Consider the following 22,166-nt stretch of genomic DNA (forward strand, 5'->3'; position numbering starts at 1 on the left):
CGTATTTTGCAGTATGGTATTGGATGAAGTTACATTATTATTATCATTTTTAGGGTATATTGGCAATAGCATTGGTGATGAATTTAATGATATGTTCATTAGTATGGTTTTCCTGTGGTTTACGTGGTGTTATACTGACAGCGTCGCTAATATTTTGACCCTCTCATGTAAATAAGATCTCAGTGCACTTGTACTGTACACCACTAAAGCTGGGTTTGTTGGAGTTGAGGCATTTCTTCTCAAAGTGAACAACGGTGCAGCAAGTCATGCTAATTATTATCCACATTGCGTTCCTTCACAGACCCCCAGCATGGAACACATACGACACAACTGCATTGCAAACCAGCATGGGACCATTTGTGTCTCGTGTCTATCTATCCATGCAGGAAACCCTCCCTATTGTCCCGTGTTTTTCCATTCCCCTTGTTTGATCCCTCACTTATCTCCCAACGTGGTGATTAAACACCTAAAGTCAACCGCCGGCCCTTTCCTTTTTCTGATTGTATGGTGGCAGCACATTTTTCACATGCTTGTGTGCAGTGTCAGCAGCGCGCCACCTGTTTTACACCCAAATAACTGTACTGTACATGTATGGCTCCATGTAAGGCTGTGTTCACAGAACTACATACTGTACAAGGTAAAATGCGTCTTGACAGCTGCACACAGACGTATATTCATAAAATACTGGTTGAAACGCTGCAGTGGCCTTCATTTAATGTTGCACAGAGGTGCAGCAAATCCACATGTGCAAACTGTGAAGGTGTGAATGAAGTCTTTGACGCACATGTGGGCTCACAACTGGGCTTTTAAGGAGCTTCTTTTGGCTGACCCTGAGCCTGACGATGAGCACACACCTTTGAACTTTGACCCTGAAGTAAAAGTAAGGCAGGAAAAAGTTGGTCTTTTGAACTATGGAGGCTTCATCAATATAAACAAACTTCAAGGACAATTTTGAGCCATTTTGACAAGAGCGCTGTTTAGTTTTTTTTTTTACAAATGTTGTTGTTTTTGCTCCAGAAATGACTTTTATTCATAATATTTTTTTTTGGGTTGGAAATTGTGTGAAACAACGGGATGACGTGCTTTATTGCATTTGATTTTAAGTCAACGGTGGCCTCTAGTGGTCAAAAGTAGATGTTACAATCAAAAAAGGTATTTGTTGTACCAAATATGGCCACCAGAAGTCGCTGTATGTCTAAATTAAAGCTGATTTAATCCACTGCACATACTCAAACGAACCTTAAAATCAGCATAGTCATCCAAATCGTCTTCAATTGATCAGAAATGTATGCGTATACTCTCTAAATATGTTTTTATTTCCAACCACCTACCTTTCGTCCAAAACAAAAGACAATGACCTCAGAGACGTGGAGCTAGTCATAAAATCTGTTACAACTTAGAGTTGAATTACATAGAGTTTTCTACTTTTTTCTCAACACCTAGAAGCCAGAATAATTGCAACATGTTATTCTCAATTTAAATTGATTGACATTTGTTTTTTTTCTGCGTGTCATTCCAAACCGGAAGTGAGCCAACTGGGCCACAATAACCAATTCAGCAGAAAACAGACTTAAAAAAATACAAACATATAAATACTTGATTAAATGTTTGAATGTTGTCGTTGTCAAAGTGAGATGTGCTTAGTTTAAATTAGGTTCTTTAAAAAATTAAAAAAAAAAGAAATCAGGCGGGTTGGTAGTTTGTTTTGAAAGGCCGTACCAGATGTTAGCTTGTTTAGCGAGTAGCACTTGACAGCTACTTTGCATGAAGGAGCGCAGGGAGGCTGGATCAGTATAAAAGTCACATGGACTCACTTTAAAACCGGCGTACATCCTTCCCTGAGTCCGTTTTGTCTCCACTGTTGGATTTATGTCACTTTTTCTTGCGTTCTGTCCACTTTTCTCCACTTTTAGCTAATTTCTCCTGCAGCCCTTTCCGTTATGACCATGCTGCCAACTCTGCACAACTAAAGAGTTTTTTAAAAATTTGGTTTTGTGTTGTTTTGTTCAGCCACAATGACCGAGGAGAGCAGAAGTGAGCACAGGGCTGAAAGCGGGAAGGATTTGGAGAAACAGCTCCGGTTACGAGTGTGTGTCCTAAACGAGCTTTTAAAGACTGAACGGGATTATGTTGGCACACTGGAATTCCTCTCGGTGAGTTTTCAGTCCATGGTGCAACATACTATTGTGGTGCACAACATGCGCAAAAGTGCTTCCGTTTGTTTTCTTTGCGACAACACTTGTGTCTGCAGTTTCTAATGACATAATGAGGCTGCAGTGAGGCGTTAAAATCTCAATATGCATTCAAATAAGTCAACCTTGCGCCTTTTGCAGAGGACAGCGAAACTATCAGGATTGCAATGTGCTTTATTTACAGCCAAACAAGCAATTTTTTAACAATGTAAGTATAAGTATAGAGGACTTCAAATGATTTTCAAAGGTAACACTTTGCATTTCAATGTGCTTTTATATCGTAAAACAAGAGCACATTTTAAAAATGGATATAATCAAGTGGAGAGCACTCAAAATTGTTTTAAAACACAAAAACATACACTAACTGTAGCACTAAAAGTTCTAATTTGCTTTTAAAAATGTATTCCCCAATTTCTGCATCATAACAAGCAAGTGCAGATTCACCATCCTTTTAATCAATACATCTACTTGGTTTATGTCCTTTTAAATAATCAATCTATCCAATCAGCTGTGCTAGCTGTAAACAATGTATTCCATGGATTCTCAAACTGGGGGACCAGTGCCAGTGTTTTGTTTTCATAATAAAAATAAATCATTAGAGACATTTGAAATTAATAATCTAAAAGTTCGCTGAAATTGAATGTGACACGTCCAGCGCAGGATATGGGGCCTGCATGCATGTATGATTGCATGATTGAGTGAAAGTGCTGTGTAATGTGCATGCCAGGCCAGTAGTTGGCAGTGCCATGGCTCGGATGCACCAATTTTGCAGGATCTCTGTGTAAAAGAGACTTCAGGCAAGGCATGGGTGTTATCATCTAAAGGGGCAGGCGTGCTTCTGGGGAGTCTCAGGGGTGATGAAAGACCCTACCCCGTTTCATCAACCTGGACACAAGGTCTGGTCTGTGTCTAGAGGTCAGGACAAACCAGCTTCCAGCCATGCCACTCCCTGCTGGGATAATCCGCCACAAGGCTTATTGCTTCAGGGGCGAAAGGAAAAGGGAAAAAAAAAAGTGCAGAGCGAGTCGCACGCTGTCCATGGGGCGCAGGGGGTGTCTTGTAAACCATATTTCCTGGAGGAGGAATTCCTCCGAGGTTAGGAAATGCTGGAGAACAATGAGGCTGTGGTCGGGAGAAGTTTCAAGAAGTTGAAGCATGGAGCAGATTCTTGCTGCTCATCTTTGACTTGTGTTTTTGCTGTAGTTTATTCAATATGGAACCGTGCTCAGGTCACATATCGAGGATATTGATTCGCATTTTTGCAATATAGGCTTCAAAACACAAAGGTTCTCCTCATATTTGGAGAATCTTGGACTAATGTTTTTCTGAAGGTGCTCCTTTCATCGATAGAGGATCTTGGACTAGACTTTTTGCAGTATGTCTTTCAAAACAGAAACGTGTGAATGTCACATATAGAGGATCCTTGACGTAGTTCCTTCAATATAGAAGAGTGCTCAGGTCACATATAGAGGATATTTTAATGCACTCTTTTGCAGTATATCCTTCCAGACACAAAAGTGCTCCACATTTGGATTTTTTGCAGGACGTCTTTAAAAACAGAAAAGCGTAAATGTCACATATAGAGGATTCTTGACAAGTGATTTTGCTGTAGTTCCTTCAAAACATAGAGGATCTGGGACTAGAGTTTTTGCAGTACGTCTTTCAAAACAGAAACGTGTAAGTGTCACATATAGAGGATCTTGGACTAGCGTTTTTGCCGTAGTTCCTTCAAAACAGAAAAGTGCAAATGTCACATACAGAGGCTCTTTGACAAGTGTTTTTGTTGTCGTTCCTTCAATATAGCAAACTGCTCAGGTCACATGAAGAGGATCTTTGACTCCCATTTTTGCAGTATCTTCTTTAAAACACAAAAGTGCAGCTCTCTTTGGAGAATCTTTGACTTCTGTAGTTCCTTCAAAACAGAAAAGCGCTCCTGTCACATATAGAGGATCTGGGAGTAGAATTTTCGCAGTGTGTCCTTCAAAACAGAAACGCGCAAACGTCACAAATAGAGGATCTTTGACTAGTGTTTTTGCTGTAGTTCCTTCAAAATAAAAAAGTGCTCAGGTCACATGAAGAGGATCTTTGCCTCGCATTTGTGCAGCATATCCTTCATAGCACAACAGTACTCCTGTTCCATATAGAGGATCTTTGACTGGCATTTTTGCTGTCATTCGTTCAAAACAGAAAAGTACTCCTGTCATTTATATAGAAGGATCTTAGTGTAGCATTTTTTTGGTAGTAAATTTTCAAACCACCAGAGTGCTGATGTCAAATCGAGGGTCTTTCAGTAGTGTTTTTGCTGTAGTTCCTTGAAAACAGAAAAGTGCTCAGTTCACATGCAGAGGATCTATGGCTACTGTTTTTGCAGTATTGTATTTCCTATATAGAGGATCTTTGACTCTCGTTTTTCTGGAGTGCCTTCAAAACAGATAAGTGCTCATGTCACATACAGAGGAGTCTTTTTGCTGCCTTTAAAACAGCAGAGCGCTGCTGACACCCTGTAGGTCGGTAAATATTCAGTGTAAATCCCTGCTACCTTTGATAGTCATACCAATATAATGACATGTCCAAAGTAAGTTACATAATGAATAAATTGCAGAAGGAGACAGTGGGCGGCAGTGAGTTTCTATCTTGAAATGTAAACAGTCTGACGAGTTCTTTCTCTCAGTGTTTGCCATTGTGATGTTTGACAGATGAATAGGATGGACGCTGGAATGAAGCTTTAATGAAGATACTCAAAAGAGCTTTGCATTGTGCATTAAGTGGTCCCTCAGCTCTGTCTTCCTTCCTCGTAATGAAAGCCTGCTTGACTACAAAGCAGTGTTGATGCAGTAATTCTCGCATAAGTTTGAATTTGTTTGACTCATGTCACTCATTTTTAGCAACCAAGTCTTCCATCTTTGGCGTGGGGTTTACATACTGACACGTATGAATTTGAGACAACCTTTAATCATCTCTTTCAAGACTCTTGGACTAAAATAATGTATTCACACTGGAGGTGAATAATTGCATGCATTAAAGATGCAAAAACTAGGACGGATAGACTTACTGGCCGCAACATTAGGTACACCTGCACCATCAGTTGATACATTGGCAAAAATATTAAACAATATTAGAAACACGACTGCCACACCAATAAATATAAACTTGGCCACAAAATAGTATCTCTTTATTATTTTACTTTTACACCAAAAAGGATTTCATATTTGTTTTCAGTTTTATACAAAATACAAAAATCATAGAAAAAAATATAACATTATACAAAAAAATGTATTTAATTACTGAATGTTGCTTAAAGTGTTATGATTCCATAGCAAGTGATAACTATCCAGTAAAACAAAAGTAATCATATCACAAAAAAATAAGAAAATATAGATTAAAAAAACATTAAATAAAATAAGAGTAATACAAAATATTCCCCCAAATAAACTATAAAATTAAAAAAATACTAAAATGGGGGAAAAAAGGCAAAAGAAATTAAAAAAAAGCAAAAATCCCTATGTAATCTAGTGACGCACTGATATTATCATATTAACTTGTCATTGTCTTACACTGTGTGTTTGACTCAAACCAATTGTGTGTTGATTATACTGTAGCTGTTGATGCAACTGATGTAGATTATTTATGTATTCATTCGTGGAAAACTCTCTGGTCTTCAGTTCCTCGCAGCTCACGTTTGGCTTAAGAAATCGGGACAGTCTGGAGAGTTGCTTTTTCGCTTTTGTCCTCAAGACCATTGGTCAAGGCAGGAGTTCCTTCATTTTTCCTTTCTTCCTTCCTTCCTTCCTTCCTTGCCGGCCCTCCCCAGCTTTACATTGTGCTGCTTCCTGCTTTAGCCAAGGAAAGGTAGGGTACATGCCCACTGGCTACTTTTCAGCTGCATTGCACTGACAAAAGGCCTGCTGCAAGGACCCGTCTCAGGGGGCACGGTGATGTCGCTAAACGGGAATTTCTTCACATTCTTGCATTTTAATTGCTCTTTGACCATGCCTAACGAAATAAATAAACCTTCCCCTTAAGCTAGGCATGATGAGAACTTCCATGTCACTTATTGTGTTATTTAATGATCGAATTAGTCTGTCTGCATGTCGTCAATTAGTGCATGTCGCTGCAGGAACCAGTCACACCGTTTTATGACTAGTCAGTTTATGTTAACATAGAAATGGATGTACTTAAAAGTAGTTGGTGTACAGACTACTTGTATATAGCAGTGTGCATTTACTCATCACACATCCGTTATGGTCTAAATAGCAACACAAATGAGTATTTTGACTGCAGTCAAGCATAGGGGTGCTAGTGTCATGATCTGGGGCTGCATGAGTGCTGCCGGTACTGGGGAGCTGAGGGGAAACATTAAGTGCAATTCGACGATGAGAAGAACCTTCCCATGTTGGCATCAGTAGCATTGGCTGTGTCCAAGATGCTAACGCAGCAGGTCTTCCACTTTTTCTCCCCCCATTCTCGCCAAGATGGTAGGGGGCCACACTCAGGCCGACTAATCCCGAAGCAGTCATTAGATGAACAAGCTGGCTGTTTGACAGTCATGCTTGGCAGTTCCCCCCCTCCAAACCTCCTCTTGTTGTGCCCAGTCACCTCACGAGGTCCATTCAGTGTGCTAGTGAGGGGTTCTTCTTGGCGGGGATTGCCAGGAATTGTCGATGGGGGTTGGCGGGAGAGCTTGAAGAGTCTGCCACTGTGGGCTAGTGGCCAGTGCTGGATGTTGCGGTGAAAAAACATGAATATATCACATTTTTATTGGACTTTTCTGAGGGGAGTCGTTTTGGGACCCAAGGGTAAATAGTGTACGTTTTTTTTAACAAACTGTCTTTTCCAAAAACAATGATTCATCATAGTCAATGTTGTTATTGAGTATTGAAGACTCCAAAGCTGTGATTACCTCATTTCAAATATACTTTATATCTATACAGTCGTCCCTTGTTTACCACGGTTAATTGGTTGCAGAACTGACTGCAATAAGTGAATCTCCCAGAAGTAGGATTCAATATCAATTAATGGAATATTTTCGTAGTTGGAGCATTGAAAACCTGTTTATGACCTTCTAAATGTTTTTTACCATGACTAGAGCCCTCTAGACATGAAATAAGACATGTATTACCCAGTATAGTAGACATAGTAGATAGTAAGCCATCATAGACATAAATAAGATAAGAGATTCACACATGATGTCTATTGTCTCAGAATACTAGAATAATTGAATACTACTCAACTGCTGCTGCTGTTTATGGTTAAGGAGAGACTCACAATGCACTTCAATCGCTTTATTAGCAAGAAGAGAACACATGCAGTGAACAGTGAACATTCACACAGGAGCTGCTGTCGGCCATTCTCTAAACTGCTAATCTGCTGCTAGCACTCAGCTCACGTTACTTCCCAGGCTCTGCTTCTTACCGGCGCACAGATACTCTATGATATTGTCATATCACGTCTTTTGAATACCTTGTAGTTGTATTATAGTCCATTTAGACATTTTTATACTCGAAAATGCCCAATTTAGACCGTGACTACATACAAGTTGCTTAAATATTAATTTCTTTTAGGTCATATTCAACCACGAAACAGCGATCACTTATTGATTAATTGAGGGCGCGGTGTTAGAACCACGATGTAGTAAGGGACGACTGCGGTTAGTTTTAAAGTTGTTGAGACGATATGATTCATAATAAGTGGGGAAAAACTTATATTTTTAGATTTTTAAAAAAAATTATTTTATGAGAGGGACCGATTTGGGACATAAGGGTAAAAAGTGGAATTTTCAAAACAAGCAATCTTTGAATGCCTTCAAAGGGATCTTCTAACTGGGATTGTGTGCTGAGAACACACTTGTTGTGTTGGGAGTTAAGAGTGTGTGTTCTTTGTTCGCAACTCATTTGGGATCTGTTTACTGATTGTTGTACAACCGTTGTTCGGAATTTGTTTCCACTTGGGAATGATGACTTTGTGTATAATCCGAAAGAGAGCATTTTTCATCGCTAAAAATGAGTTTCCCAGTCCGTAGGGCACCAGCTGCATCAAAATGAACCATGTGAACCATTACACCACTTCATAGTTTTGATGTAAAAGATGAAAAGATACCATTCATTGTTGTTTTTATCGTCTGTTGAACTGTATGGATGACTCCTGGAGGTGTCATTAGGACCCACTGAGGTTGGAAGGAGTCTGACTTAAGGGAGATACTTCCTACAAAGGCGCTCTTTCTCTCCTTCTGGATGTCCCCTGCTGTTGCTGTGCTCTCAGCATCCCCAGACTGACTCCGTTTTTTGTCTCTTTCTAGCAGGAAGTTGTTGTTGCTTGCCAAGGAACGTTGCGTGCAAAAAAAAAAAAAAAAAAAAATAGTGAGTGAGGCCTCAGTGCAGGATGGTTGAAAATGATGTTCCTCTAATCTGGAAGTATGGTTTTTCAAGTTTTTCCTGCACACTGGCACGAGTCGATCCTTCCTGGCAGCTTTCTGGCTGATTGAGCACGCTGAATTTTTGGCGCCCTGATTGATTCTTTTCATTGTTTTTACAAAACGAACACTACATTTGAGCGTCTTCTTATTTTCAGATGACTGTAAATGACATTTGCGGCGCCCCGTATGGGTTGTGGTCGAAATCCTCTGGAAGACATGCTAGCATACATGCAGTACAGATTCCCTCAAAGTTTTATAAGCATTAGACAAATGCTCAATGACTTATGACCAATTAGTTAGGCGTGCCTGCAAAGACGTTTTGCTTGATGATGGCGGCCGTGTTTTTCAACCAATATGGCTCAAATTTTACACACATGTGCTGGTCAGTCCCCTAAAGCTTACTACCAAATTTTATGGCGATTCGGCTGAACACTCTTGAGTTACAGTTGTTTTTTAGAGCACATTGAGCAAAGATGCGGAAAAAAAGAGTGCTGCAGCTAACGAATGCAGGAGAGGGTGCTGTCTCACAAGTCAATTCAGTCAACATTTTCCAGCAGGAAGATGCTTTGACAAGACGTGATGTTGCGTAACTGCGCTTTTTGTAAGTACAATACTGTGTACTCTATGCCTTTTTTATTGTTTCTTAATGTGTAAACTGAATTCAAAATGTGTTTTAAGAAATGTAAGAGGCTTATTATTAAAGGGTTTAAAGCAGGGGTGTCCAAACATTTTCCAGCGTGGGCCAGAAAGTGAAAAATGAAAGGATGCAAGGGCCACTTTGATACTTGGCAAAGCAATACGCAAAGAAGTCAAATATATTGCATTGAACAACTGCATCTCAACTTGTGATATAGGTCAAAAAAGCCTATGATTACAATCAATTTCAGTCTTTACTCTTTTTTTTTTCCATTTTTTTATTTTTGCAAATGTTTAAACTTTCTTCTTTGTAAAGTTTCTTCTCGTAATATTATGACTTTATTCCCATAATATTATCACTTTTTCCCCAACCTAATTTAAAAAAAAAAAATGTTTTTTTTCCAACTTTAATCAACTAAAATGACATTGTTTTTCCTCATAAAATTACATTATTGTCATAAAATTACTGCTGATTTTTCCATTTTTGCTGGGTGTTTTTTTGTTAAATTATATTTTTAGAATGTGCTGCGGGCCAATAAAAAAATTGCAGCAAGCCAGAAACGACTCCCGGGACGCACTTTGGACATCCCTGGTTTTGAGTATCAAAAATAGGCATATTTAGGTCTTTTTATGGGTGCAGCCATTATTCACTGTTTTTTGCCATAAACAAGGGTTTTCAAACCGGGATCTACTTTCTATAAGTACATGATTTTCTTCCAGTGTATTGTATATTTATCAAGCAACAATTCCAACTGTATGAGTGTGTGTGCATTTGAGTGTATTTATTATCGTAGTAGCAGACTTATTACTGCCACCTGCTGGTATGGAGCCTTATTTCCACCCAGACAAAAGCACAAACCTTTTATTCGTAGGCCTTTCTGCTGCGTTGTCGCCCATAGAAAGTCAGTCAGGTTAATGAGCATACCTTCACAGTCTGGTGCTTCACTCCATTTAGGTTTTTTTTTTTTTGGTCACAGAAAAGCCCTCCTATCTATCTCCGGTTTTTAAAAAGGGGAAACCCGCATCTACCTGAATTTGTTGCGATGAAAGTAGAACGCTTGTTGTTTATGTGTGTCTTTGCCGGCTGTGACAACAAAGCAAATGAGTGAATTATGTGTGCACAAAAGAGCCACTCTGTCCAACAGACGCCAGAAAAAAAGGCCTATTCATTCTTCTCGGGTGACAGTTTATGCTGGAGACCAGTGCCAATGAACTCTCATTGGAGCTTTTTCAATGGCAATAGATCAGCCGCTGCAGCACAAGCTGTAAAACTCTCGGTAACATAATAACTTCATAAGTGTTTTGATAGTTGGATTATTGCTTGTAACTTATGTGTTTTTATTTCAGGAAGCCCAGTCGTGAAACGTGAACGCACCAGCAGATGTTTCATACTGGCTTTGTCTTTGATTTAATTCTTTAGTCATTTTTGCATGCTGCGTGGCTTTGTTATGCTCTATCAAAGCAATTGGATCTCTTTCGTGCTTGTTTTCTCTCTGGGTGGGATTTAGTTTTACCCCGTATTTACACCCTTGTGCTCTGCAGTCTCGTCTTGCAGCACATCTGTGGGTGCAAATATGCTCTAGTTTATTTCAAACTCCAGGGATATCCTCCGCTTTCATTTTGGTGCGTCGTGTTCTTGCTTGTTTGTCAAACTGTATCTCGTAGACATCCTCTCAAAGATAAGCGCGGAGAAAGGGAGTGACGGCTCTTCCGCTTATTGTAACTTTCAGTGGAATCCATGCCAAGCAGAATATTGCATAATGTCCATTCACAGAGTGGCCCCAGGCTGAACTTGCATGCCAGTCTAGTGTGAGCCTCTTCTTCTGTTTGAAGTCCATAGCAGGCATGACGTCACGCTGGTTACGTTTTCCCCAGGATCTTATTTTAGAGTTTTGTCAAATTTCAAATTGATGGACCAAACTTTGTATCTTTCTTATCTGTCCTTTAACATCCCCACTAGAAGTAAATCAACTGCACTTAAATGCTGCTATTTCAGCATGTTGCTGTTGGTAAGGAGACACATTTTATTCAAAAGGAGACTGAGGGCGGCGAGAAAACTGGAAAAAGTAGGAGACTGTGGCGTATAACACTGCTAAGGCAGTCAATTTAAATGCAGGAATTATTTATTTATTCTTTGTTTATGGACAGAGCTCACTTTATATTATTGATTATAGAATGGATGCGTGCGCCAGAGATAGCATTCATGAAAGACAGCATATGTGATACAACACCGAATATCATAATATCATACAATACGACAGCATATACAGTACAGTACAATGATATACACTCATTCAATACAGATAGAAGAGGATACATTCAACACATGACATCAGTATATGACAGGTTTTCTGACTAAAAACCTGACATGGGTTTGCATATGCATATTTAAACAAATGTGACATATGTTTGCCTAAATGAAGCATTTTCAAGCATAAAAATGGATAAATGAACTAAAATACAAATATAAGGCATGCAGAAGACTCAAAGACGTTGATGAAATGTAGTATTCTACACTGGTCACTAGGTGTCAGTAGTGTTAATGTAATGTTCAGTGAGACACACAAGCCCTGATTGCCAGAACAACAGGGTTTTATTGCAGGTTTGAATTGTCTCACAACAGGCACAATAATCCAAAATAAAAGCACAGGCTACTTTTGCAACTCATGCAAAGCTGAAACTCAATGCTGAGCTTCCGACGTTACTTCCCGTCCGCCTCTCAGGTCCCCTAGGGAACACATTTATAGCAACACACATGAACACGAGTCTTATTTATGTCTGAAAGTGCTTATCTACTCTTATTCTGTCTACTTTAGTTGGTATTATGAGTGTAAAGGTGTCTATGGGGTCTAGAGGGTACTAATAATGTTAAAAACTGTATTTAGATGGTTGTAAACAGGTATTCTATGCTCTAGCTATGAAAATATTTTATATTTATAAATAAGGGATCCCACTGTGCGGCAATTCACCTATCACGGTCGGGTGTGGAGCCATTAAGCGTGATAAACGAGGGATTACGATACACAGAGAATAGAAGATCATTGTAAAGGTCTCTGCTGGTTTGCAGAACATGTCATAAACAATACAACACATCATACATGCAGCCCTGATGCAGTTATAAACGTTTTCTCACAACTACTTATTGTCTAAAAAGTACCTATGTGACAATAAACAAAAATATTGTTTATAATATTTATTTATATAGCCTGTGCTGCAAGCCTACAATTTAGAAAGTTCCTAAGCTATAGTGTATGAATTATAAAATCCTTTTACTAAAAATGTACAGTGTAGTACATGAAATGTCCATGCTACAATGTACAGTTATTGAAAAACTGTACATATACTACAGTCTAATGGTTGATAAAAATGTCTACACCGAGTCCAGCATGGCACTGACTTTTTGGAGCAAAACCCTCCCCCCCCCCCAAAAAAACCTTACACTTCTTACCCTTAGGTCCCAAAGTGGTACCACTTATTAAATCACTCAAAGCTAGCTGGGATAGGCTCCAGCTTTACTGGAGCTTTAACAGGCTCTAGAAAGCGGAATGGATAGATACCAAGGTTTCAAAGCCTTATCTGTGAGCTTCCTGACCAGACGTGACATGCATGTCCAACAAGGGCCCTGATGAGCATCAAAATGTGCCGAAATCTACTTGTGATTCAGGACTTGCCCATGTCCAGACAGGGTGGATCTGTTGTCAGGGTGTAATACTTCACCCTGCCGAAGTCTGCATGGTCGTTAGGCAGCACACAAGTGGAGGAAGTACATTTATTATGAAGGAGCATGCAGACAATGTTGCTTAGCTCCATTGATGGTGAATAAAAACGAATTTGGACGATCTGTAAAATACAACCCAATTGTGCAAATGATATTTACGTGCTGTGGGATGCCGCACAAAAATGAGCTTAGATTCACAGTAGGCCCGGGCACTGCTACTGCACCCATAAATTCAGTGAGTCAGCTTCCCTTCCTGGAGCTTATCCAGGTTTGGCCTTTCAACTAAATTACCAGGCAAGCTTTGGTGCTCCATTCCAGGAATAACATACACTGTGCACCATCAGTACACTTCATTTCTCTTCAATGTTTTCCCCACGTTTACAAGATAATTACTGTCCTGCGTTATGTTTAATGCCATACGTCGCCGATCGGAAGCGGATGCAAATGAGCGGCTGCTCTACCCAGGTCCGACACTGGAAGCCTTGTCCAAGTCCGCTCGGTGTTTGTACATATTAGACTTGCTAATCACATGCTAATGCTGCGCAGAGTGTCAGAGTTGCGAGGCAAGGCGGCTTCGGAATGGTAATCAGCCAGTTGGACCGCAACAAAGAGGCTGATTATGGAAGTAACCCCCCCCCCCCAAACCCAGATTCCACCACTCACTAGTACAGTTTCTCTCTGAAGTCTTGTTGAAATCAATTTGTCTCACATTCTAGCTTGTTTTTTTTGTTTTTTTTTATTTATCATCAGCAGCAAGAGAATAGTGATTTTAATGCGAGGGATTTTCACACAAATTCAGCTTCACCACCTTTTTGTTCTCAAAAACCAATAAGGTGAATGCATGCTTTCTACATTTGCTTTCTCAAAGGTCAGATTGCTGTTCCAAGGTCGCAGTTTTTCACCCCTGTGTCTGATTAAGAACCCTACTGATCTTTAGTGAACAGATATCCATCTTGCCAATCTACCATTGTTTGTCATAGGCGTACAACACATGCTTACAGGTTATGTGCAGAATGTGTTTTATATCAAAAAGAAGCACACATACAAGGAGGTGCACCAAAATGTTTATTTTATTTTGTAGTATCGGTATCTGTAGGGATATTGTCTTATTGCATTCTCAGACATCTTCATAAAAAATGCATTCCTTTTTTAATTAGATATAAAAATGTTTAATAATTATATAATATAGTAATATAATATTAATATTAATATATATATATATATATAATATTATATAATTATATTACTAAAATAAAACAACAATCCTACAGAAAAACATACATTGACAAAAAAATGTGTTTTTATTTCGGTCTGTTTTTTTGTAACATTATAAAAAAAAAACATCTTCCTATGAGGTTTGTACCTTTTTCAATTTATTTAATAAATATGATTATTGTTATTATATAATAAATAAAACCAGGCTAATATTCCTAACAGTAGTAATTTACATTGTTCTTCTATAAAAAAAAATATATATATAATTGCTGTGGTCTGTTTTGTTACATTATTAAAAAAATGACTTCACAAGTTCCTTTTTCAAGTAAATTAAAGCAGTATAATAATTGTGCTGACTGACTTCAGGCGAGCACAGTTATTTTTTTTTTGTATATAATTTATATTATACTGTTAGGCTGCAGCTTACCTGTAACCCTAATGAGGACAAGCTGTATAGAAAATGGATGGATATAATAAATAAAACTAGGCTCTTACTACTAATAGTATTATTTTAGATTATTATTACTAATAATTTTATATTTTTAGATTTTTTTAAGTAATACGTAATTATTGTAGTTTGTGTTTTGTTGCATTATAAAAGATTAGTTTATTTCTAAATGTATTATAAAAAATAAAGTTATTATTTAAAAAAATATTTTTTATAGATTTATTTATTTTTATATATTTATTCATAATTCTTATTTTTATTTTTTATTATACATTTATTTAAAAAAAAATTCATTCATCCAGAATTTTTTTTTTTTTTTAACATTCAAATTTTCATGTAAAAACTCCCCATCTGGCCCAGATGAGAAATGATGAATTCCTCCATAGCACACCTTCTTTATTTTCCCATTTTCCATAAAGTGTTGAGTTAAGCAGGTTGGGAAGCGGCTTCCTTAGTGAGTGGGAACGCTTCCCATCCGCCTCCATTCACACACTCTGCAGCCACTTAGCATAGCCTTTGAAATACCATCGCTGCAATTATGATGTTTTCTTTCTTGGAGTGGGCCAAAGATTAAGTTTCGCCCGTATCAGGTCGCCATTAGCTGCGGCGGCCAAGTGTTGCAGCTGCAAATGGTCCGTGTTGGCCTAACATGAAACCCCAACAAAATGTTAACTCTTGCCTCTCCTCCTCCAGGTGTTCCTGCACCGTCTCAACCAGTACGCCGCCACCAAGATGGACAAGAACATCACAGAGGAAACGGTCAAGGTGAGGAGAAATGTAGTTGTGAATGGGGGCCAACCAGGAAGCAGCTGTTAATGTCTTCTATTTATAAGCCATTCCAGCTGGGGGACATCATACAGGATGCGCTCGCTTGGAGGTAAACATCAGTGGATATTTACTGCACAACCCGCAGCTTTTTCAAAATAGACTCACCAGTTTATGTTGTGTTTGGGAACACGTCGTCCCCGAGAGGATTTAGGATGAGCTCGCTGGTGTGTCACCTAACAGACAAACGGAACCCCCCCCCCCCAAAAAAAAAAAAAAACGGAAAGTCTGTTCTTTCTTAATTCATGTCTGGAATGAGGCGATCAAAGCAAACGTGCTCATTCATAACATTTGGGTGCACCAGACGTTCCCTCATGCCAACATATTGATTCCAGACGGTAAAAATTTCCCGTCCGTTTGTGTTGCTAGAAGCGCAACTCCTCTTTGACATCCACTAATAAACCTTTGACCTCTGAGGTGCCCATAAAGTTGTTTATATGTTTATTTACACATGTCGGTTTCAGGTTAGGATGTGAATGTAGAAAGGTCAAAAGGTAAATCTCATGTCGTAGAATACAAATTGTTGCCTTTTAGAAGGAAGAGAACCATATTTGGTTACTTTAGTTTAAGCTAAAATGAAGCCTCGGTATAAAGAACCGCCCTTAGTTGTACAGCAATCTCTCATTTATCGTGCTTAATTGGTTTCAGACCTGACTGTCATAAGTGTATTTTTTTCAAAGTAGGATTCCATATTTATAAATGGAATATTTTCATAGTTAGAGCACCTGTTTACGACCTTCTAAATGTGTTTTTTTTAACATGATTAGATCCCTGTAGACATGGAATAACACCCCTATAGTCACCTTTACACTCATATTGCTCAATATAGTAGAGATAATGAGAGCAAATAAGTTATATACACTCACACATGTTAGCACTGGGAGAGCTCCTTGTTGTTTCTTTGTTCTTTTGACTACTGGTACTTCTTACGGTGCCTATTCTCTCATCAGTGTAACATTACTGACACTTGGTGACCAGTGTGGAGTACTACATACTAAAATTTTCTGAATGTCTTATATTTGTATATTAGTTCATTTAGTCATTTTTATGCTTCAAAATGCTTCATTTAGGCAATGGTTTATTCATGAATATGTTTGTTGAAAGCGTGATAGAGTGAAGCTGCGAAATTGGAGCCGCTATGTGGCGAGGGACGACTCTCTATGCACCATACGCTTCCAACTTTATTCCCACAGTGCACAAAGCAAGTTTTATTAAGCAAACTTTAATGAGTTGGGTGTGGAAGAACCCCAACAAACACCAAATAGGATGCAGATTCTAAAAAAAAAAGTCCCCCAGACGGCTGTTTTTGTTTGTTTTCAAAATTGTTCAAGCAATATTTGTGTGAATGGCCAGGTCTCCCAATACTTTTTCCAAAGGCGCTTTGCATCCGTCTTTTTTTCCTCTCTCAGGTGTTGTTCTCCAACATCGTGGACATCCTGGCGGTGCACAGAGACTTCCTGTCCATGGTGGAGGACTTGCTTCAGCCCGACCCGCACGCTCACCACGAGATCGGTCGCTGCTTCTTGCACTTTGTGAGTTGGAAATGATCACTTTTTTTTTTTTTTTTTTTGCTGTTATTGCTCCAATGCTGCGGTATGATACACAATCATATGACTTATCACAAGTGATCATCAAGACCTGTTTTCCTTTTCTGTGTTGATTGCTCCAGCCTGTAAAGAGTCCAAGAGTAAACAATCTGGCTTAAGGCTCAAAAGGGAATCAAATCAAAAGTTTAATGCTGACCTCTCCCTTCATGTGGAATCCATTAGCTCATTCCTAGAAAACAGGATGAAGATGCAGTACAGCTCATCAAATCACCACAACTACAGTCGTGTAGCATAATGGCCGAGCACACGCCCCCTCTTGCTATTTAGCCAATAGCAACGTTGTAGTCTTAAGTTCTTTTGTGTTCTTAGGGCTGTACAGATTTAATCATAGATAAAAAATAAAAATAAATAATATCTATGTCTTTTGCAGAGGAGTCGTTTCCAGATTTACGACGAGTACTGCGGCAATCACGAGAAGGCTCAGAGGCTGCTGCTGGAGCTCAACAAGATCCGCAGCGTCCGCACGTGTCTGCTGGTGAGAGGAGACCCGAGCTTAAAAACCTTTGTGTTATGTGCAATGAATGCAGCAAATGGAAAATTGGATAAAATTGGCTAGAAATGACTATTATCTTACAGTATTATTATTTACCTTGGCGCTTTAACCTGTCAAAAGTACAAAAACATGTTCATTTGGTGTTTGCATCATCATATTGACAAAATAATTGTAGAACGGGAAAGCTCTCGTAAGGGTCTTTAATTTGATGTGTGACTCGGCATGGCTTCTTGAACGTTTTCTAACCTCTTAATTGTGAACTTTAACCTTAAAATATGGGAAAGATGATGTTTTTTGTGTGTTTGGCATGTTTTTTTTTCCCCACTTTAAAAGTGTGTGACGCCACGGGGCTTTAAAATTAAGTTTTTGTGTATTTTGTAGTCCAAAGTGGCATTAAAAGTACTCTCCCATAAAAAGCCTTTACATCAACTTGCCCTTATAGTTACACAAACACAAAGTCACCCACACACGGCAGGCTGGACAGTGTCAAATCCTGTCCCAGTGTGTGTATGAGTGAGCGAGACAGCTGATGTGCGGGGGTAGACTTCCTCTTCCTGTCCTGCCAAGACTAACACAAGGGGAGCATCATGTATGGCGCTAGAAGAAAAAAGATGGCCGCAAGCCTGCTTGCTGGCTCTACTCAGCTGGGTGTGTATTTACAAGACCCCACGCATCACTCCTTTTTTAAGAATCGAATAACCTTTTTTATTGTTTCTGCAGCAAAGCTATGACCTCTTCTGCAGCTGTAAATGACAAATGAAACATGCAATATCATATATAAAGTACATAATACATACATGGCTGTATCTAATATGAACTGAATTATTTACACTCTTGTTAAGCACATAGAGCACATTATTGAAGAAAGGTAGTAATAAAAACAGAAAAGTTGGGCTTAGTAACATATTAAGGCAAAAGGAAGTGCACTACTTGGCTGTAACCAGCAGAGGCGCTGTTGATTTCTGTCCTAAAGAAGCGCAGAACACAATCTCCGCTATGATCAATTGGGTTACATCCAAGCTAACTACATTGAATAACATTAGTCAGCAACACAGACAACACTGGCATGGAAACTGAGGGGGGGGGTTCTCATCTCATAAAAAAGTGATGTTAAAAAAATAACAAATCAGTAGATTTTTTGCTAATTTTTGCAATATTTTGTCAAATGCACATTCCTGGTTAAAAATAAAGCATGAAAAGTAAATAACATTTAATGGTGATCAATGTTGTAATGTAGTTTTACATTTTAATTTTGGAAATGTAAAAAAAAAAAGTTGTCTGTAATGTTTTTGTTGGAGGTTTAATTTTCAATTCCAAGTGTTTTAATGAAGTAAATCAATCAGTTAATCAATCAAGGGTTGGGCTTCACCCCTTAGTTGTAATTATTCATCTTCAAGTGGACAAGTGCCAGCGTGCACCTTTTTGTGGGACCACACTTTTCTGTTCCAGCAGTGCACAAAGCAAGGCCGTTACAGGCATGCTTGGAAGAGTTTGGTGTGGAAGAACCCCCAAAAAACACTGACCTGAATGCAGATTCTGACCTCACCAGTGCTCAAACAAGTCATGCACACACAGAGTGGAAATTGCTCAAGCAACTCCTATTATTTCCTAATAATGGCCAGGTGTCCCAATACTTTTGACTGTCTCTGTTCTAGAACTGCATGTTGCTGGGAGGTAGAAAAAACACGGAGGTTCCACTGGAGGGTTACCTGGTGGCTCCCATTCAGAGGATCTGCAAGTACCCGCTGTTGCTGCGAGTGAGTATGCTGCATACCTTGTGACTTCTAACCATACGTTACGCCGACGCTGCCGCCACCACCACCACTCGGTCCCTAATCTGGATTATGCCATCAACCTCGTCAGCCCAGCATGGACAACCTCTCATTCATACCTGCCCTCCCTGCTTGCTCGTTCCAAAATTTCCATTTCCCCTCACTCCAGCGGTACTCGACCCGCCTTCAAAGCCTCATTTGAAGTCGAGCCATCCGAGCGTCTCTATATGTCATTCATCCTCGTTTATTAACTCACCCAGACGTTGTCCAAACAGCCACCAGGATGGACGCACAGATGGAAGAATAATAAAGGGGGTAATTTGACGCCCGGACATATTGAAGACGCACAGCTGCTCTCCGCTGTAAAATGTGTCAGATTGCCTTCCTGGACTCTGTAAATCACTTGGATAGAAGCAGACATGCTACATTTATATCTATATGTTTACATAGTAGAGGCACGCAGCAACCATTTAAAAGCCATGTTCAATATATTTTCCTCTTAATTTGTCTATATGTATACCTACGGTGTCCAAAGTGTGGCTCGGGAGTGTGCCTCACTTCGCTTGGCATATTTTAAAAATAAAATTAATTCATTATTCATTGCATATGTTATTAGATATTACACTAATTTGCTTTTTGATAGCGCAAAGCTAATGTCAACAATGGACACCCCTGATGTATACCACATAGAGGATGGGGTGTTGAAATGTGAACACAAATTTTAAATACTGTAACAAGGACTTTCTCTTTTTTTTAACTTAACTCATTCAATACCAAAGACGACAATAGGCGAGATGCCGCTTAACTGAAAGTAGCTGTTAATTGCTGCATTTAGTGTATAATGAGTAGTTTTAAGAATTTAGGGAGTTTTGGTGTAATAACCTTCGTAATAACATATGATCAACAACATTCGGAATAAAACGTTGGAGTGTAGACTTCCGCCAAGGCCAAACATGTCCTATGGGTTGTAATCAGCGATACATCCAGGCCTCTAGGTAGTGGCAATGTGCATTATAAGATGAGTGCTACTGTCACCTGGCAAGATTTTTTTTGTTGTTTTGCGTAATTATGCAAGGAATGGCATGTGTGATCTGCGTGTGTCCAGGAGCTGCTCAAGAGGACCCCCAAGAAGCACAACGACTTCGCCCTGGTGCAGGAGTCCCTGCAGGTGATGAAGGCCGTGTGCTCCAGCATCAACGAAGCAAAGAGGCAAATGGAAAAGCTGGAGATCTTGGAAGAATGGCAGTCCCACATTGAGGGCTGGGAGGTGGGTTTGTTTAATTTTTAAAAAATTTGCAGTCGATCCCTGCCAAAGCGGAACGTCATGACTTATTTATAGCCACTTAGCCTTCTGCCACCAATTGAGCAACAAGTGGTGGTGGCGCAGCCTTCAAGGCCTTCTTGTTCTCCGCCGGGAACAATGACTCCTATTCACAACGGACAAATGCTTTCCGCCTGGATGAGCCCTCGGTTGAAATCCGTCACGCTTTTTAGGGTGACTGATCCAGTCAGCCTCAGGTGGCGCCTCTTCTTCTTCTTCTTGTGCCTCAAGATTAGCTTTCTTCCTCTAATAAGGTCAGTGGGTCAGTGATGGAGGCTCACATTGTCATTGACTTATTGGCATGCACTGAACATCTTCACATGTTTATGGACATGCTTATTATTAGTGTTGATAATATAATATGAGTAAGATCTCAGATGAATGCTTGCCTAATACTGAAATAAAATGAACTGGACATGGCTTCAAAGCAGTTTTTCCCAAACATTTATTGTTGTTGGGTTTTTTTGTAAAAAAAAAAATGATTTGAACCCAGGTCTTCCCGATATGCTGACTGTGTGTGGACATGCTAACCACTCGGCCACCGTATGGCGCTTTTAATAGGCACTACAAGATATTTTATTTTCAATTAATTATTTGACAAATAAACTACAAATAAATAAAATACCAAACTGAAAAGAAACAAACACAGAAAAAATATGCATAAAATATATATCATATATTTTATTACTAAATAAAATTAAACTATAACAAAAAATATCTATAATTACAATGTAAAATAAAATACTCTATTCATACTAATAAAATAAAATAATCAAAACACAAATGTGAGCATGATGTCTGTAGGAGTGTACATGTGTCTTCTGTAGTGGTTCTGGAGGAGCAACACAAATTATTACCATGAATTCAAGTGTATAACCTGCACCGGTGTATAACACACCCACACACCCACTAAATTTAGAGGGAAAAACAGATTTGTACATGTATAAGCCACACCAGACTATAAACCACACATGGCCATGTCATAAAATGGCATATTGTGGCATGCACAAGGCTGTGAGGACCAGGCAGCTCTTTATTTGACAAGAGCCAATCAAGATCATGAAAAAACTCACAATGGGCTTGTCAACCCACTGGAAATTGCAGGAGGTCATTACTCAATATAACAGTCTCACTCACGGTGTTATCTTCCCAAAAACACTAAATTCATCACACAGCAATTTAACACTCAAAAGGTATACCTAAGAAATATACAAATATGGAACAATACGAGTTTAAAATGGAAAAATGCATTTCATCTGAGCAAATCAATTCATTGGAGGACAAGCAGCATAGAAAATGGATGGATGACACTGCAATGCTGCATCTGTCCACCAGAGGGAGCCCGGAGTCTAGAGGGAGGCTGACGTCATTGCAGCACCCCAATGATTGCATTGCTTAAACACAATGCATTATGGGAAAAGTTGTTATAGAGTACTGTAGTTGTTTTTTTCCATTTTAAACCATCAACCGGCCATCGATCAATATCGGACGAACACGTGATTGGCATATCCCGATAATTGCCTTTTA

The 22,166-nt window shown here is 39.2% G+C and overlaps 1 protein-coding gene across 3 annotated transcripts in view; it reads left to right on the top strand.

The window, feature by feature from the left end:
- Window positions 1–22,166, top strand: part of prex2 (phosphatidylinositol-3,4,5-trisphosphate-dependent Rac exchange factor 2) — a 92,693-nt gene that overhangs the window by 16,068 nt on the left and 54,459 nt on the right. For 2 of the 3 annotated variants that reach the window (XM_054766429.1, XM_054766431.1), the window contains exons 1-6: window positions 1,816–2,153; window positions 15,315–15,386; window positions 16,856–16,978; window positions 17,424–17,528; window positions 19,202–19,303; window positions 20,424–20,585. In XM_054766429.1, coding sequence (XP_054622404.1) covers window positions 2,016–2,153; window positions 15,315–15,386; window positions 16,856–16,978; window positions 17,424–17,528; window positions 19,202–19,303; window positions 20,424–20,585 — 702 coding nt within the window. In that variant the 5' untranslated portion in view covers window positions 1,816–2,015. Of the gene's footprint in view, window positions 1–1,815; window positions 2,154–15,314; window positions 15,387–16,855; window positions 16,979–17,423; window positions 17,529–19,201; window positions 19,304–20,423; window positions 20,586–22,166 lie in introns of those variants that run through there. The other variant, XM_054766430.1, reaches the window with a different exon arrangement.

The sequence above is a fragment of the Dunckerocampus dactyliophorus genome, chromosome 21 (assembly GCF_027744805.1).
Source record: "Dunckerocampus dactyliophorus isolate RoL2022-P2 chromosome 21, RoL_Ddac_1.1, whole genome shotgun sequence".
NCBI lineage: Eukaryota > Metazoa > Chordata > Actinopteri > Syngnathiformes > Syngnathidae > Dunckerocampus > Dunckerocampus dactyliophorus.